Source organism: Rattus rattus, chromosome 13 (genome assembly GCF_011064425.1).
Source record: "Rattus rattus isolate New Zealand chromosome 13, Rrattus_CSIRO_v1, whole genome shotgun sequence".
NCBI classification, from domain to species: Eukaryota; Metazoa; Chordata; class Mammalia; order Rodentia; family Muridae; genus Rattus; species Rattus rattus.
The window spans coordinates 54,932,448-54,950,443 of record NC_046166.1 but is presented as its reverse complement, the minus strand read 5'-3'; the positions used below and the strand labels follow the sequence as shown (position 1 = coordinate 54,950,443).

General features: G+C 39.7%; 1 protein-coding gene across 13 annotated transcripts in view; it reads right to left on the bottom strand.

Moving 5' to 3' along the window:
• Nrg1 (neuregulin 1) overlaps window positions 1-17,996 on the bottom strand; it is a 185,314-nt gene that overhangs the window by 122,452 nt on the left and 44,866 nt on the right. For 9 of the 13 annotated variants that reach the window (XM_032918885.1, XM_032918882.1, XM_032918883.1 and 6 more), the window contains exons 3-5: window positions 10,248-10,369; window positions 4,156-4,206; window positions 1,091-1,141 (exon numbers count right to left, since the gene is read on the bottom strand). In XM_032918885.1, the coding sequence (XP_032774776.1) occupies window positions 1,091-1,141; window positions 4,156-4,206; window positions 10,248-10,369 (224 nt within the window). The remainder of the gene's footprint in view (window positions 1-1,090; window positions 1,142-4,155; window positions 4,207-10,247; window positions 10,370-17,996) is intronic. The other 4 variants (XM_032918888.1, XM_032918889.1, XM_032918890.1 and 1 more) reach the window with 1 other exon arrangement.

Sequence of the window (17,996 nt, the reverse complement as noted above, 5' to 3'; positions counted from 1 at the left end):
TTTTTGATTCATTTTGTTTAATCTGGGTGCTGGAGATGAAACCCATACTTCTAGTAAATAACGTGTTTTAATATCATAGAGTTTCAGGCTTTGCTCTACTAACCTGGAGGGGAAAGCTTTACTACCAAATATCATCTATGTGAACAGACTGAAAGACTGAGGTGAGTTACAAAAAGTGCCAAATGCCTTTGGGTTTCTGCCATGGCTGCTAAGTAAGATACTGTCTCTTTAGCACATTCTGCAAATTGGGAGAGGAACATGGACATGCATTTAATGAAGAGCTCATCAAAGAAATGCTTTAAATTAAGAACTAAATTAAAAAGAAAGAAGAGCTCTCAGTTTTATTGTCAAGATCTAATATGCCCCCCTGTTTTATATCAAAATTTAATTCAATGCTTTCAGCTAATAAGCATCAGGAGCTAGTTTTACTAATCACTGGCAATTTTTTAAGCTCCCTTGACTTCGTACACAGCACCAATCCATCTAACAGAGGAAGAAGTCTACAAGCACGAAGCACATTTCATGGTAAACAAGCCAAACTTATCTGGGATCTTGCCTAGGGACACGCCTCCCAACCTCTTCACAATTACTCACTAGCTATCGATTTTAATTAAGGGCATCTATATATATTTCCCTTACTCTGTCTTACTGTAATACGAAGCTGAGGAACTTTGGGATAGAAGTCCCAAGCAACTAGGTATAGGACCTTTGGCAGTTGCCAAAGATGTCAAGACAAGCTGCAAAAAACCAAACCAAACCAACCGCACAAACAAATAAACACACCCCACAAAAATCTACCCCTAACTAGGCTTCAGATGCTATGCAACTTTTTTTTTTAATATTCAAGGGCACCAGATTATCCAGAAACTGATATGCATGTGGTATCATGGTATCCTCTGAAATATATTTGGCAGGGAGCAGGTATCTATATCTAGTTAGTCTGAAGCACAGTAGGAAGCCATTTCTACTCCAGACAGAGATCTCGTCCTGTCCTAAGCTCCAGGAAGTCCAAGGGTGCATGTGAACACGCTCTCTGGCAGAAGGTGTTACCTTCCGTTAAAGGCTAGCGAGTATAAGTAAGGATACTTACATGAAGAAGTGTTTGCGCCTTCTGTTGAAACTGAGATTCTAATGGGAGACTCTATAAAACATAAAAGTGGAGTGAAGCTTTATTGAGTCATGCCGCTTAACAATGAGAATGTCACCAGGCTCTGGGGTGGCATAGAAAAGCTGGGCCGAAATGCAGTGCAAAGAGCCAAACAGAAGCATCCCTAAAAACCAATGGGAGCACGGACGAGGCAAGGACAGCAAAGAGACTTCCGAAAGAGGTAGAAAAGGAGAGAACCCTTCTGTCAGGCGATCCCACAGACCAACTGTGACATGAGCTTTTGAGAAATACTACTCTTAGCAAAGCCACACTACAGGTGGAAAAGATCATCCTTTCTCTTAGGTATATATATATAGGCTTAAAGGTATAGAGAAATACCACGGCAGCAGAATGGTCAGCTTTCACAGTCAGTTAACAAGAGTGAAAATATTTTAGGGGAATTTGGGTCAGCATAAACATCCTGACCCATGCAGTGCCAAACGGAGGCCATTCAAGTCTCAGTGCAGCAGCCACATGGGGAGCCAACAGAACATGCTGAACAAGCAAAACAAGCTAGGGAAGGACAAGATTTGCTTAAGTAGCAAGGATGGAGAAGAGGAAAACAAAACAAAACAAAACAAAATATCATTTTAGAATTGATGGACCATAAAGAAGACAGAGAGAGAAAAAAAAATGAGACTTAAAGATTTTCAACCTCAGGAAATCAGAACAACAGCAAATAAAGCTCAGTGTTGAAGAAAGTTGAAAATCGACAGGTCCAGCAGCATATTCCCGTCACCTTTCAGGAAATGCTAGAGACAATCCAACTTCCCCACAGAAGAACATAGAACGTTCGAAGGCCAATCTCCTAACAGTGTCTACTCGACCTGATAATGCAGCCCTTACACTGCACAAATGTCCAAATGACAGCTGACAGAATTTACTTCACTTCGTTTCCTCCCACTTAAAACATCCCCTCCCCCATTCCTGTCTTTCTTTTCTCCCTACCCCACACCACCCTTTTCTCTCAGATTCTGAAGAGTGGTTTTGAAGAAATCAGTTCTTACTAAGAGGGGAAGGGGAAGAAGGAAGAGAACGAGGAAGAGGAGAAGGAAGAGAAGGTTGCGTAGGGCTCTCTGAACTACTATAGCTGTCAAAAGGTATGGCGTGGTGGAAAACACCAACTATGCCAAACGGAGAATAGAGTGGGGAGCATTGCAGAGAGTACTCAACTCCGGGCACCCACCCTTCTCCTTTCTGAGACACACGACATAACGACATAATGTTCCTAGTGCTTTAATTTTCCTCGTGTGTAAAAAGGAGGAAAAATAATGAGCAGTGTCATGATTTTGTCAAAATTAGCAAATGGGTTATCATCATCAATTGAAAGAAACCAGATAAAAACAAGTTATCACTAAAACTCAGAGAGGCAGAGAGACAGGAGGATGAATTTGAAAGAAAGCAAGGAGAGCATATCAGAGAGTTTGGAGGGGAAAAGGAAGGAGAATTCTATTTAATTAAATAATAATATTAAAATGAATTGAGTTTTCAATCTCAACTGTCCATAAACTTAATACCAAATAAAGACTATTTTTTTTAAATTTCACAAGGTTCTATTAACCATAAAAATCACAAAAATAAAGTTAACTGTACTCCTTAGCCCTCATCAAGGAAACTCTCATTGTAATAGATGGAGACCATTACAGAAAACCACAACCAATCAAAATGTAGAGTTGAGACACTCAGTCCCAGTGGGCACACCTATAAAATACTCCCACACCTAAGACTCGGGGAACACTGCAAAACAGGGGGTGGAAAGATATCAACAGCAGAGGCTCAGAGAGCGTGTGGTAAAACTGTCTATCCCAGCAATGTTAGGAACAACACCCATGAAGTCTCAACAGCATGGCTGCCTGGACGTGAGGTGAATGAATAAGGGCAGCAACAGACATGGCAAAGTGGATGGGGACAGTCACAAGACTCCAACCCTACATAAAGAACTACAGGCAACTAAGGAACGCAGAGCGTGGGAGAAATAGTCCTCCAAAGTGAAAAACACACAAACCGGTTATCTAATACCAGTGGTCAGCCCCAAAAACGTAGACAAGCAACATTATATAGACTGAACAGGTTCTATTTAGGAATCATATACATATATGCAACATATACATATATGTATATAACAATAATTAATAAAAAAACAGGCCATGCATTTGAAAGAGAGCAAGGAGGGGTGTATCGGAGGGCTTGAGGGAGGGGAGAAAAGAGAGAAATGATATAATGACCTGTAATGTCAAAAGTAAAAGAAATAAATTAAATAGCTGGGCATGGTGGTTACATGGCTGTAACCTAGGAGGCAGAGAAAGGAGGATCCCAAGAGGGATGCTAGACCGAGCCACATAGCAAAGGTCTGTCTTAAACCAGCTGAAAACACAGCTGATTACGTCGCTGCTGCACAACTAGTAGATAAACTAGTGAACTGTATGTACGGCTTTGTAGAGCTGGGTGAAACGAGCTCATGTCTCCTCAGACTGCACCGATCATCAGCAAATGTTACAGGCAAAATGAAAAGAAAACAGAACCTTACAGTAACAGTTTTGAAAAGTCAAGCTATGGGTTCTGGTTGCCGTTGTTTCAAAAGTAGTGAAGCAGAACTTATCAGTGGCATCTCAAAGGTCAGACATAAGATGCTGGGTCCACCGTCTAGGCACAGAGTCTCAATCCGATGGCTTGCCCAAGCAACCAAGAGAAGCACCCCAAAAGAGAGAAAAAAATCTCATCTTGCACCCCAGATTTTCCTTTAACTTGTCTAACATCACCAAGGAGCATATAGATCTGATCCTTTTCTCTCTGGTTTGTATCTCGAGCCACCATTCAGACCTGCAGCAAAGAACCATCCAGCCTTAAGTAAAATTCAAAAGGGCAGAAGGAAGCCGAGAAAAACACTGGAGCAGAAGACAGGAGCAGCTGGAAATTGGATGCAAGGGGAGTGCTGGTTAGTATGACGAGCAGCCAGCAGGCAAGCCTCTCATACCGGTTAGTCAAACTTGCCAGGATCTCTTCCTTACCTGAGGACACATAGGCTGTCTCAGTTGAGGCTGGCATACCAGTGATGAACTCTGCAAGAAACAAAAGGTGACAGGCGATTATGGGGCAGGGCAGGAGGCTAGGAGCTGGAACCATCGCCTGCAACCCAACTGCAAACGAGTGTGGGGAAGGGCGAGCGGTGGCTGAAGACGTCCAGATACATAGTTCTCCTTTTGTGGAGGAAGAGCGTGAGATGCATTGTGCTACGCAATCATGAGGAACCGTTTGCTCCCCCTGGGGAGAATGAGGAAGAAAGGAGTGCTTGAGAGACAGATAGTGGGTTTCTTAGAAAGGAAAAAGAAATGGGGAATTAAGAGCGTCAAAGCCACTGTCATACCAAACCGAGGTGGAATCTCTAATGTTGAGGAGTTTTGAAATTTACTGTTGTGTTCAAAAATGAAAGCATGCAATGATTTTTTTTGGGGGTGGTGGTGGGGGTGGTGGTAGGGACTGGCAAACAACATTGAGTTCTAGCATGGAATTCTTCGAATGGTCAGAATTTTTCAAGATGGTAGCATTATCATCTGATACATGTTGGCTACTCTGGACGAAGGCATACGTGGCCAGATAGGATCCCTGAAGGAATGAAAGACAATGGGGCATAGTAGAGAATGTCATTCATTACCCCGAGAATTATGAGACTGATTTAAGAATGAAGTTGCTTTCTTAATGCCTTAAGAAAGAAATAAAGGGGTGAGGGGTTACACTGTCTAAACAGCTCAGTATGTAGTTCTAAGACTAGCTTTAGTGTGTCAGATTTAAGTTTTTCTTTTGAAAGACAGTTTTGTGGTACTGGCAAGATGCCCAGGAATAATGAAGGAATCATTCAACCTTGACTGTCTGTTAAGTAACCAAATGCTATATCTTTTCGTCCGCCCTGGCCAAGACAAAACTAAGCTGAGTCTCCTGTGATAGCCAGGTACCATATGAAAGTCACTACATCTGCCTGAAAATCCTGAGAAGGTCACGTGAGCTACCATTTTACATCTAAATCAATCCATGGTTCATCCTACAGTAGGGCGTGCTCATTGCCACCATGATGGGACCAGCCTAGCCGGAAAGAAGATTGAAGTGATAATAGTCCTTCAACTTCTGAAACTTCTCGAGGGACAAAAAAAAAGTTTGAGAAACTAGGAGGAAAGAAAAAGTTGCATGAGATTCCCGAGCGATGTCAAGTATCGTGGGTAAAAGTGTCAATGACCAGAAATGTGTCTTTGCTCAGCACAGATGTTAAGCTCTTAGTGTAAAGTTAAGTGTGGATGATCAATCTTTCTTCATCAAGGGTTCTAAGGACAATTAGTGGCAGAGTTAGACTGCTTTTGTGACATCCAAGTTTCCTACACCAACCAGTGTTAACACCCACTAGAAATAGCACAAAGTAAAAAAGGCTTGTATATGAGGATGTAGGGCTTCTCTGAAACTCCCTCATGAAGCGGGCAGTGGAGAGGATGTTCTCAGCGCCACCAAGGGCTGACACCTGTTCCTGAATCAGCAACAAGTAGCTTTAATGATTTGGGGCTGTCAACAATAAAACAAAGTTATTCTTCTTTGGAAACATGTAATCTTAGAGAAACATTTTTTTCCCAAATCCAAGATTCACAATCGTTGCTCTTCCATGGGCACCCCTGGAAGGCACGTAGTGCTGTCAAACTGTGTGCCCACACCAAGAGGTGCCTCCTCACTGTGCCCTTAGAATGCATCAATGACTTGACCACTACATTGACACTCTGCTCTAACAATGCCTGAAAAGGGTTGGGCAAAGCCCCAAACCCAATCCTACATCAAAATTTCCTTCATATTTATTTTTGGTAAACCAAGTGATTGTTGGTAAGTGGTTTTGGACAACCATGACCTTCAAAGAAGATTAAAAAAAAAAAAAGAGCCATTCTGAAAGACCTCGGAAGAGGGCAGGTTAACCATAGCTTCCTGTTGTAATTGAATGTTGCATTAGCCAAAGTTCATAGCAGCGAATGGTTACAATACTTATACATGGAGACTACTGAAAATAACCCTCTTCCTAAATTAGATATTTATTCTGGAGATCTTTAAAGCATCTTTAATGACTGTGGTTTCTGCAAAAAATACTTCCTGAATTAATATCGAGGAAATGCAAGCTCAGAGCTTAAAAAAATAACTCATCTTTAAAAAACAGTAGATACTTTTAAAGGATCTTTCCTATTAAGAAAAGTTGATCTTATTAATTAGTAATGGTATTACTTGTTAATGCTACACAGAAATCTTTTTCCCTCTGTGTGCAGGAGTCAAAGATTTAAAAACAAACAAAGGAAACTTGTTTGCTTTCGGTGTGATTGGAACTTTACATCCCACTTACAGATTTAGAAATCGTTAAGTGCTACGGTCTCCTTGATTCGAGCTAAGCAGAGCGTTTTAGCACAGTAAGTTGGCGCGTTACACTTGCAAACGTCTACTCGTGGTGTAAATAGTGAGGCTTCAGAATCATCAGGAACTGAACACTGTTGACCAACTCATGCTCAGCAGACATGAGACCATAAACAACATTGTGGCATTCTTCATGGATTACTTTAGTAAATTACATCCAGTCTCAAATTGCAATGGCTGATAAATGTTCTCTGGAAAGTGATTTTTTTTTTTAATCAATACAAATACATGACTTGTTCAAGACTTTGTCATGGGCATAATGAGAGCATCAACATTCACTAAAATGCACACACACACACACACACACACACACACACACACACACACACACACACACGATGTCTCTGTGCACATTTAATATACATTATGTGATTCTTTATTTTCCCTGAACTTTTATGTCTCTACTATGCATACAAAAACTGCGATTAGAAATAATTTTTAAAGTGTCCGCACTTATTTACAATGGTAAAACATGAACCTAAGAACATGTCTGAGTATCTGAATTTGTATTGTCCATAATGTATAAGCAGCTGAGAAGTTTTCAAATTAACAAACACTGTCAGTGTACTATGCAAGAACTGTCATATTCTAATCATATTATTAAGGCCTATTAGCTTTTATGAGCACCCTACATAACAAGACATATGTAGAGAATGACAAATGAATTATAAACCCTATTTGGCTCCGGACACAGCCAGTTTGGACTATATAGAAAGTTCTAGGCCAGAGATGGCTGCACACTGAGACCCTGCATTAAAATAAATAAATACATTAATAAAAATATGAAACCTATTTGACATTCTTTTCAGTGTGATTCTGGAAGCTGTTCATGAATAGGCATATTTCCCACAACACTGTTTGGGAGAGGGGGAAAGGGCTAACTAAGCCCATGGTCCACATAGCCAAATTTTTAAAACACTAATGATTCTCTATTTAAACTTTATTTTTTAAAAAATCTTTTTTTTTTTCTGTTTCTCACAAGGAAGAGCGATGGCTAAACACTCAATTATTCCTATGACAGCTTGTATCTCATAATTTTTTCCTCCTGTCAAAGGAGAAAACATAAGAAAAGACATAATTGACTATATTCTCCCATATTACCCTTTCAAAAAAGATGGCATTACTTAATCAGTGTGCAGACAATTATGTCTGTGGTTCTTGTCTTTGTCCCTTTATTCTGATATCCAAGAAGAGTTGTCCTAGCATTTGTTAGCTAAGAAGTAATTGTGAAATTAGGACTTGTTAGAAGAAGAGCAAGTCAAATGACGAGATAAAAAAGAACCCAGAACGTATGAGCTGAGAGAGAATGTGCGTGACTTTTTCTCCTGCCATCATGCATTTTAGAATTCACTGCAGGACGATTACAACCTGACACAATGTTTCTATGAATCATCAGGGCACTTGCAGGTTTCATATGTTTGCACATGCAAATTCTCTTTTCAAATTCCCCAAAGAAGTGAAACAGCATCAGAAAAGGGCAAAAGATAAACAAATTTTTCAAATGTAGCTTAGTAAAAGAGTGACTAGGCATGCGTTTTTGTTTGTTTGTTTGTTTGTTTGTTTTTTGCCTAAGCACCTGAGTATTTTGGCAATAATGCCACTATTCCACTGGAATAAATTTACAAAAAAAAGGGAATTTCTTACATTTTTATTATTTAATTTATATCTAGGTGCTAATTTAGATAGATTACATAGTCACATGTGGGCGGGGCCTCATCTCTACTGGCTGAGCAGTAGACAAAACATCTGGCCAGGGGTAAATTCTCTGGGTCTTATGGCATGGTGTTGCACAATCCCTGTGAATCATATTCTTGCTAGCCCTTATTTAGTTAGGAGACCAAGGACCCAGCCACAGAAAAGGAGTTAAATCTCAAAGAAGATTTTAAAGAGAGCCCTGGAGAAGCCAAAGTGTAAACATAAACTGCTATGTTAGAATTACAACAACAACAAAAAAATACATATATACTCTATAAAATATGCTATGAACTTTTTATTTTTGTCAGGTTAAAAAAAAAGAGTCAATATTATAAATGCCTCTAACTTTCATTTCTCAAACATAAACTTTATCTGGACTATATATTCAAGCTCGACCACTAGACCAAGAACTGGTAGTGATTAGAGAGCTCTTTATGTAAGAAACATGAAAATGAGTCTTATCAAACTTTAATGATCTCAAAGTAACAATAGAAAAGGATCCTGTGGATTTTTTACCAGGACTAACTCAGTGGTCGACCTATCACTGTTTAATCCTTTAAACCAGGAGTCATGGAATAATCACCATAATTATACTACAAGCAGTGACGATACTAACTTTAATTTTATTTTGCTTATAGTATATGTGGTCACAAAAATCCAATCTAAATGTTGGAATCATAATTCATAATCATTTATCGTAAAGATATACTAAAACAGAATGAAAAGGACAATTTTCGAAACATGACATAGAGTTCATGATGTTCTCAAGTAAAAAAAGACAAATTATTGTTTTCAAAAATCATGAATTCAACCAGAGAAAAGAATGAGCTGCTGAAGTTCATGAAACCTTAAATTTTGAATTTTGTGCACCAATTCTATAAAACTTCATGTGAAATAAAGTAATAATAGCCGAACACCCTGACTAATCTGGATTGACTACAAAGCGACATTGTATTTGCTCATTTATGTTTTAAATGGCACTCACATTTGAACTATCATAAGCAAGGTTTCTAAAATTAGTGATTGAAACTACTTTTTGTGGATTTTCCTTTTCTCCCAAAAGAGCTAAGTATCTAAAATGAAATGCAATGGATTTGATTATGCCACTCTGGAATGTTCTTTGGAAGGCCAGAGAAGAATAGGCACGAACCTGGATTTTCCTGACCCATATCTCTTCCGAGAAGTAGAGAAATCAGGATTGGCCTTGCAAAAATGCACAATCATTTAAAGCCACAAAACGCAACGTAAGGTTCTTGAAAGAACCAAGGTTTCAAGAAACCTTGCCGGACTATCATCAGCCCCTAGACATGATCCTCAGAGGTCCTGATACTGAGTCACAGACGACACAGCCAGCAACTGTCACCCTCTGATGTCCTAGGAGACCTGGGGGAAGTGTTAATTGGCAGGTAGTACTTCTCCTCTGAGTCCTTCATTGCTTAGCAAAGCCTCCCTGGATCAGCTCTCAGCTCAACGATAAGCTTTTGCAAAGTAGGAAATTTATTGCCTCTAAGGTGTTCCTAATTTCAAAACTAACAGCCTTAAAAGGTCAATGTATCTAACTCTCTATGGGTTTGGTATAATCACTTAAAAACGCATATTGGAACACTAAAATTTGTCAGGACTTGCATATAATTAAAGTAGATGCATTCATTCATGTGTTTGTATACCATATACATACACATTATACATATACTAAATACATTTGTTGTACCTGTATATGTATATATATGTGTGTATATATGTATATATATGAATGCATGTGTATATAATATATATTCTATAACTACGTAGTCCACATATGTCATCTATATCATCACATGCAATAAAGACCTTGACAGAGAACACAAAAGATGCCAATAATGTTTATCTTCTTTTCCCGTGTTTTCCTTTTGTACAAGATAAGACTTCACTCATCAATTTATCCCACGTCTCCATCCCTCCTGTCACAGACTGAGAAACAGGACAGCAAGGGTCTTACCGTTTGACTCAACAATGGTGATGTTGGCAGAGGCACTGTCATTTCCTAACTTGCTGATCACTTTGCACATATACTCTCCAGAGTCAGCCAGGGATGCTTTGTTAATTCGAAGCTCTGACTTCCTGTGAGACAGAGACCAGAGCAGGGTAAGTGAGTGGCCGAAGCCCATCCTTAGGGTCGGTATAATTCATACACTTTTCTGCTTCAGAATTTTCAAACTCTCCCATCCAACCCTATGCATATAACGTGAAACTATCACTTGCTATTGTGTCAGTTCAGCTAGATGCTTCAGCCAGACCAAGCGTTGCCTTTATCCCATAGGTGGATAAGGTTGGTCCTTTCTGGTTACAACCATCATTCTCTGCCACTTACTGCTAATCACGTTATGCCTTGGAGTTCTTTAAAATTAGCTGGCAAAATTTCTTTCCTCCCTCCCTCATACATATCCTCACCCTGAGAAGAACATATATACAAGTAGCATTACATGGACTGACCAAGAGGAATATATATATATACATATATATATATATTATGCATATATATATGCATCCTGTAATAATTACTGAACAATGGGGGCTATGGGTTTGAAGGATTGTGGGAAGGAGTAAATAGATTTTAGGCTTTGGGGAAAGGAGATGTCATCATTTGATTATAATCTCAAACATTAAAAGGTTTGAGAAAAGAAAAAAATGTTTAAAATGTTTTCTTATAAGCCTCATAGATTTAATGAGCTATCTATGGTAGATAAGAATGCTCCACAACTTCTCAGTGGGATAACATTCAGAAACGTGGTAATTTTTCATAGGGTAGATTTATCATTCTAAGAAACAAGAAACAAAAGTTATCATCCTTGAAGCCTGCCATTGCCAGGGACAAAGTACTACACGAATTGTTCTGAACCCTGGAATAAATGTTCCTGCTACAGTAGTACACTTTTATAACCCTCTGAACATTAAATCGATATTCACCATTTCTTTAATGTGGATACATTGTAATGTGTACTTTTGTCACTTTTACTGTTGCACATGGCCTGTAATTTAAGCTGTCTATGGGTTACAAAAGCTCAGAGCTAACAGGATTAGCTCAGTGTTTGCAAAGGACTTCATGTGGTGGAAGTTGGGGAGTTTCCCATAGTAGCCCAGGCTGGCCTGAAACTCAGGAGAGAAAGGATAACTTGAGCAACCTCCTGCCTCGGTGTGGTGGTTTGATTGAATAGCTGTGGCCCCTGTAGAGTCGTGTGTTGGAATGCTTGGCTCAAAGGAACTGGCAGTATCAGGAAATATGGCCTTGCTGGAGGAAGTCTATCACTGTGGAAGTGGGCCCTGAGGTGATATATGCTCAAGTCTGGCCAATGTGACTCAGTCTCCTTCTGCTGTCTGTAGATCAAGATGTAGAACTCTCAGCTCCTCCAGCCCCATGTCTGCCTGCCCATGCCGTGTTCTCACCTTGATGGTTGTGGACTAAACCTCTGAAACGTAAGCCAGCCCCAATTAAAAGTTTTCTTTTATAAGAGTTGTCTTGGTCATGGTGTCTCTTCACAGCGATAAAACCCTAGTTAAGATACTCATTCTCCCAAGCAATAGGCATGAGCTGAGCTTACATTGACTATTAAAGCATGATTCTGTATTCTAGCTTGGAATCTGGGAGTCATGCCCTGTAGCAAGGACAATGGGACAAAAAGAGGACAGGAAGGGAAGGTGACAATATTTGTGGTTGCTTTAATGCTTTGCTATTTTCTCCATTCTTTATAGTCATCTTGCCACGTGCTACAATCACCAGGTAGAAACTCTGGTTCCAAATTTTACTCCTCCTCCTCTCTAGCCTAGAAGGTAGCAGCATCCACAATTCCACACTCACACCTCACGGTCTTGTGCCCCTCATATTTTGCCCCCACACTGAGTGCCTTACGTTTCTACCTTAATGATCTTAGCTGACTTCAAAGGCCACCTTCAGTGTCCAGCACTTGGTCAGGCTTTTCAGGGTCAAACCATGCAAGTGAAGTTCTCTCTCCATATCTAGATTCTGGCCACCTCTACTCTCACTGTTCCAAACCTTTTTCATTCCAGTTCTCTCACTATGTCTCCTGCCCAGACATACTACATACACTTCAGACCAGACAGTCTATAATTTTAAGCTTCCTGTGTCCCCACAAAAGCATAACATAAACTGTGTTATTCCTGATAGATCCTCAAGCAATACTGGGTACATGTATGAATGGATCAGAGAAGTTTCTGGATGTTCCTGCTTATGCAGTCATGGGACCTGACATCCTTAAACGCAGTCAGCAGGAAGTGGGATGTGATGTGCAAGGGGTAGTGAAAGTTTTAGGCGATACAGACCCCAGGCAGCCATGGCCAGGTCAATTCATTGGCTGAAAAGTTACCTCCATTGGTTGTAATGCCCAAAAAAATCAATAGTAAAATTTACAAGTTTGGGGTTAGGGGTGGAGGACAGGGGAACCATAACAAATGGGTTCTACACTCCAAAACTTTGGAAACCATTAACGTTCTACCCACCCACCTCCTTCAAGCTTCTCAGAACTTTCAATGTGAGTAAGAAGACTCTGATCATCCAGTAAAATCTCTCAACCTAGCCAATGTCTTTTCTTTCACATAGCACACCTAGTCATACTTCTGGAAAATAATAGGCCACAGAAGAAACTATCAGAAAGATTTACTAGTGAGAGCATTGTGTATCTAAGTAATGGGACTAGCAAGAACTGTGTGGGGGATAGCCACACATTAACTACAGAGGCTATTCAAAGAAAAGTTTCCCTAAAGTATCTCTGTAAGACAGCATACATCTTCACAAGTAGATAGATACTCCATGCTAAAAATAAGTAAGAGTATTCAAGTGTAACAATGTTACGACACTGCTTCTCAGGCTCCTCTGATATGGGGCCAGCTTTAGGAAACTCAAGTATACATTTCCCAATGGATAATCCACTTCCTATACAGTTGGCCTGTCTGTGATAAGTTTGCCTCATGGTAGATACTTTCAAAGAAAAAAAAACCCTGTAAGCATAAACATTGCAATAAAAATTTTTAGCTAAAAGTACAGCAAAGTTTTTGAAAGAATTTTGATGTCTGATTTGTGAAATTATGAAGCAAATTATTACAGCAAATTATGAAGCAAATTAGAAAATATCCTCATCTTTTATATCAGAGGAAGAATTAATTCCTAAAAAAAAAAAAATCAAGCAAATAAACAAAAAACCTCAGGGACTTTTTATTTTAAGCCCCAAAATTCTGGAAATCAACTAGAGCAATATTTCAAGGCTGTACAAGAACCAAAAAGCCCCAATCTTCCCAATTTATAAATCTAGGAACAATCTTACCCTGGTATATAAAGACTTCTTTCTTGACCCTGCACAATTTAATATTTTAACTATTGAACTGGATTGAACTATAAGAAACAAGGTAATTAAATTTCCAGTTGGCATAATCTTTAAAATGATACTTTTAAAATCTAAATTCTTCTAATAAGCCTGGGCCATGCTTCCTGGAACACAAACCCAAGTAATGTAATCAAATGCTATGATAGACAGAGGGATTGTGTGTGGTGTGTGGTGTGTGTGTGTGTGTGTGTGTGTGTGTGTGTGTGTGTGTGTGTGTGTGTGTGTGTATGTACTATTCTGTGTTCAGAAAAAATATTCCATGAAACAATGGAAAGCAGGTTTCTTTATATAAGTACATACTTCTTGGTAGTTTCGTACAAGCCCTGGGGTGCATTTCCAGGCATTAGAAGTGGCCATACAATCACTACCGTAGAGAACATCCCTGGGAGTCTAGCATAGAACACCAATAGTCCAAGACCAAGACTCAGCTTCATGAAGATTTGTAACAGATACAATCAGATTCAGAAACTGGTGTAGAAATACAAAAGAGGCAAGGGTTTCTTTAATACCGGCCTTTTAAAGAAGCTATTTCTTAAAAACTGAGTAAGAAATGAAGGAAAAATGCATCTACTCTTGGGTTAAATTACTGCTCACGCAGAGTACAAATCAAGTTGGCTACAAGTCCTAGGACATCGTGAACTGGCTGGGTCACAGCTGGAACGCTGAAATGTATTTTGGCGTGACATCCAATGAAAAATACCATTAACTCGGGGACATTAGAAGAAGGTGACTACAACTGGAGAGACTCTAGAAATCCTAACAAGAGAAAGGATTCTGTTAAAGGAACAAGTCCCACAAGCAAGCCCTCTGAATGTCGCATGGGCAATTATTTAAATAGATCACCCGACTGAGAGTGACTGAGTGTCCTATGAAAACCGAGCATTGTAGGGAAAAGGGGAAATATCAGGTAGTCTTACAAAGGAGAATCTTGGTGATCCAGAACCAGATTGGGAATCTAGGAAAGAGTTTGGTGTTCTCATAGAGAGAATCAAGACCGGAGAGCCATTTGCCAAAGAAACTCTTACAAAGTCTCCATTTATGCAGCTCATGAGTGTGTGTGTGTGTGTGTGTGTGTGTGTGTGTGTGTGTGTGTGTGTGTATGCATGTCTTCAAGTATGATTCAGATGTCAACCTGCTTTCTGTGAGAAGGGTGCAGAAGGAAAACGGGAACTTCTTAGACAAGATAGAGCAAGATACCCATACTGAAATGAGGACATAAACCATACAAAATGACTACTCTGTGTATAAGGAAATTGGGATTCCTTATACAGCACTCCAATGGCCTGCCAAAGTGCTTGAGTGGCTAAGAAGGAGACTGTATATAAACTTTTCTGATATAAAGCTCTTCATCCAAAATATGACCTCTGAAAACAATAGAACATCCATCCATCTATCCATCCATCCATCCATCCATCCATCCATCCATCCATCCATCCATCCATCTATCTCTCTGTGTGTGAAGGGACACTCTTCCCACCACTCATGTGTGATAGCCAGAGGACAACCTGTGGTATCTGGCTCTCCCCTTCTGCCCTTATGTGGGTTCTTGGGGCTGAGCACAGGTCAGCCAACTTGGTGGCAAGCACCTGTTTGCCTACTGAGCCACCTCACCAGCCCCAAAGCAGATGACTTGTAAAATCTTCAAAAGGGTTTTGAATAAGCAAAACCACTTCCAACCCAAATTAAAATATGAGCTGCAATGAAAAGCTGAAACAAAATGAGGGTTACATAAACATGTGTGAGTGAAACAGACAAGAAATAGAAATTTGCCTTTCACAAGGCTAATCCAGAACAGATATTTCAGCGAGGCCAATCTGACATGCCAAAAGCCTTCAACTACTTTCCTTGATCCAAATCACCCACCAGGCACAGACAACAAGAACAGAATAAATAGATGCACAACACAGAGTGGTTTCCATTTCTTTCGATTGGTCCCACACGTGGCTTACCAATTAAAACAAACAAAGGCTTAAATGTAAATTTGAACTCACAGGGAGAACATGCAGGAAAGTTGTTTCTTAAGGAGAGACAGAGTTCAAGGGGGAGATGAGTTTACACAATGATTGAAACTATATATTGCTGTGAAGTCTTTTCATAACACTAAGGGATTAAAGGGAAATTTTGGCTGCCATGAACAATCAGATAATAAAAGAAGGAAAAGGCCTAGACTAAGGACTGAAGGAGTCAACATTTGATGGAAACAGACTCCCAGGGAAATCCTACACCTCGAATGAAAATTCCCCTCTGCTCAGCTGTTCACAGCAGGAGAGTAAGTTTAAGTCACGTGACCAGCTAACCACTGAAACATATTCCTAGTCATGGGGTCTAGGTACCTAGTATTATTTATATTTAAACATGAAAAATGACAAGAGATTTTATGGATAGCTTGAACTAATGCCAACCTCTGTATTCTTGACTTCATATAATAGTCATATGAAATAACATGAACATTAGGGACTACTGACCTATTTAAATTCTCGGTTTATTTATTAGCATTAAGACCCACAGAAAGAAACTGGCATAAATTCATTCTCGAGGGTGATTGCGTTTTAAACAATGTAATAATAATAATAATAATAATAATAATAATAATGTCCATTCTGTTTGTTTACAGGACTAATATGCCACAGCATTTTGCTAATGTTAAATTTAGATTTCTTTTTTTAGCTACTCCAAAATCTGACAACACTATTTTTAAAGAGCTTCAGAAATGACAAGTTGTCTGACTGTGAAAAATAATCAGGTGATCTTCTCCGAAGCAGCCGTATACGCTATACAAAGCAGGCCTTATTTTTAGCTCAAATATATGAACTGTGTGTGTGTGTGTGTGTGTGTGTGCGCGCTCGAGCACACATGCATGCCAAGGGTAATTTACAGTCACATGGCCTGAATACATTTCTTCCCATTTACTTCTTTGCAGCAAGGCTGGAATTAAAGCGAGTAATTTCTGAACATTGGCCTTTCGGATATTGTGGGAGTTATATTAGTATGTAGACAGTGCTCAGAGCTGTCTGGACCTATGCCGCCAATATGAATGCACCTTCCTGAATGCTAATGGCACTTTACTTTACCTGTTACTCAAGCCAGGCAACCGGTTAAGCTTTTAAGCGCACACGTGCCCCCTTCAGAAGCACACTGTGTTAGTCTTCTCACATTTGGGGTTTTTTCCCCTCATCTTATTTACTCAATTTTATTTGCTTCTTTCCGCCTATGAGATGGAGTATACATGCGCTTCAAAAAATTTCTGCTCCCCAAATCACTCCAACAGGGTGTTTCAGTGCGCAGTCTCAAATTCCCATGTTTTACTAGGATTAAATTAGATCATCTCTACACAAATTCAGGACAGCCTGTGCACGAGGATGAGGCCATCTCCCTCTTTGATTTGGCTACGTTGCTGGCATGAAGCCCCTCACAAACTCTTAAATACTCCTGCTATTGTTGGGCCAGCTCACAGCTATGAATGAAAGACCACGTGGTATGTATCTATAACTTAATTTGTCCGATTGATGAAATCAGGACAGCAAAACCGGTTCAATCCAGTAATCTAACAAGTAGGTTTTGTCTTAAGCTTCACAATCATTATCTTTTCAACTCTTCTGCTGTGCCTCCTTTCTCCATGGTTCCTGGTTCCCGCTTCCAAAGACAGAGTGGGGCATAAGAAATTAAAAAAAAAAAAATAGTGAGCTTTTTACAAGTGCCATGTCTCCAGGTAAAGCACAATCCATTTGACCCTCAATTTTTCTTTCCATTTTTTTTTTCAGTTTGTTTCTAGACAGACTCCTGCTATGTAGCTCAGCTAGCCTCAGACTTGTGGTGATCTTGCTCTCTCAGTCTTCCGGTCTAGGCTTACAGGTGCGCACTAGGCTGGACTCTTAGTTTTCCAACCTACAAAATTAACCATCATAAGCCAACTACACAAATGCTTTTACTGTATGTTGGAACACTGTTGTTTCTTTTTCTTTTCTTTCTTTCTTCTTTTTTTTTTTTAATGAAATGGTTAGAAAGGGTTTCTCTGTGTAGTCCCGGTTGCCTTGGAACTTGATCTGAAGACCAGTTTGGCCTTGAACTGACGATCTGCCTGCCTCAGCCTGCCTCCGCTCTGGAGAGCTATGGTTAAAGGTATGTGCTAACAACTATCCAGTACGACTGTTGTTTCTACACATCAGTATGTCAAAAAAAATTGTTTCAGGTGTTTTGGCCATTGATATTGTGTCTGAAATACCACCGATGCACAATGTGATCTGCAGTCTCTCGTCTCACCTGTTAACATATTTCCAAATCAACAGATCTTGCTGACATGATCAGTAACAAGAGAAAAATGGCACAATTAATAAAGCCATAAGAACTAGGAA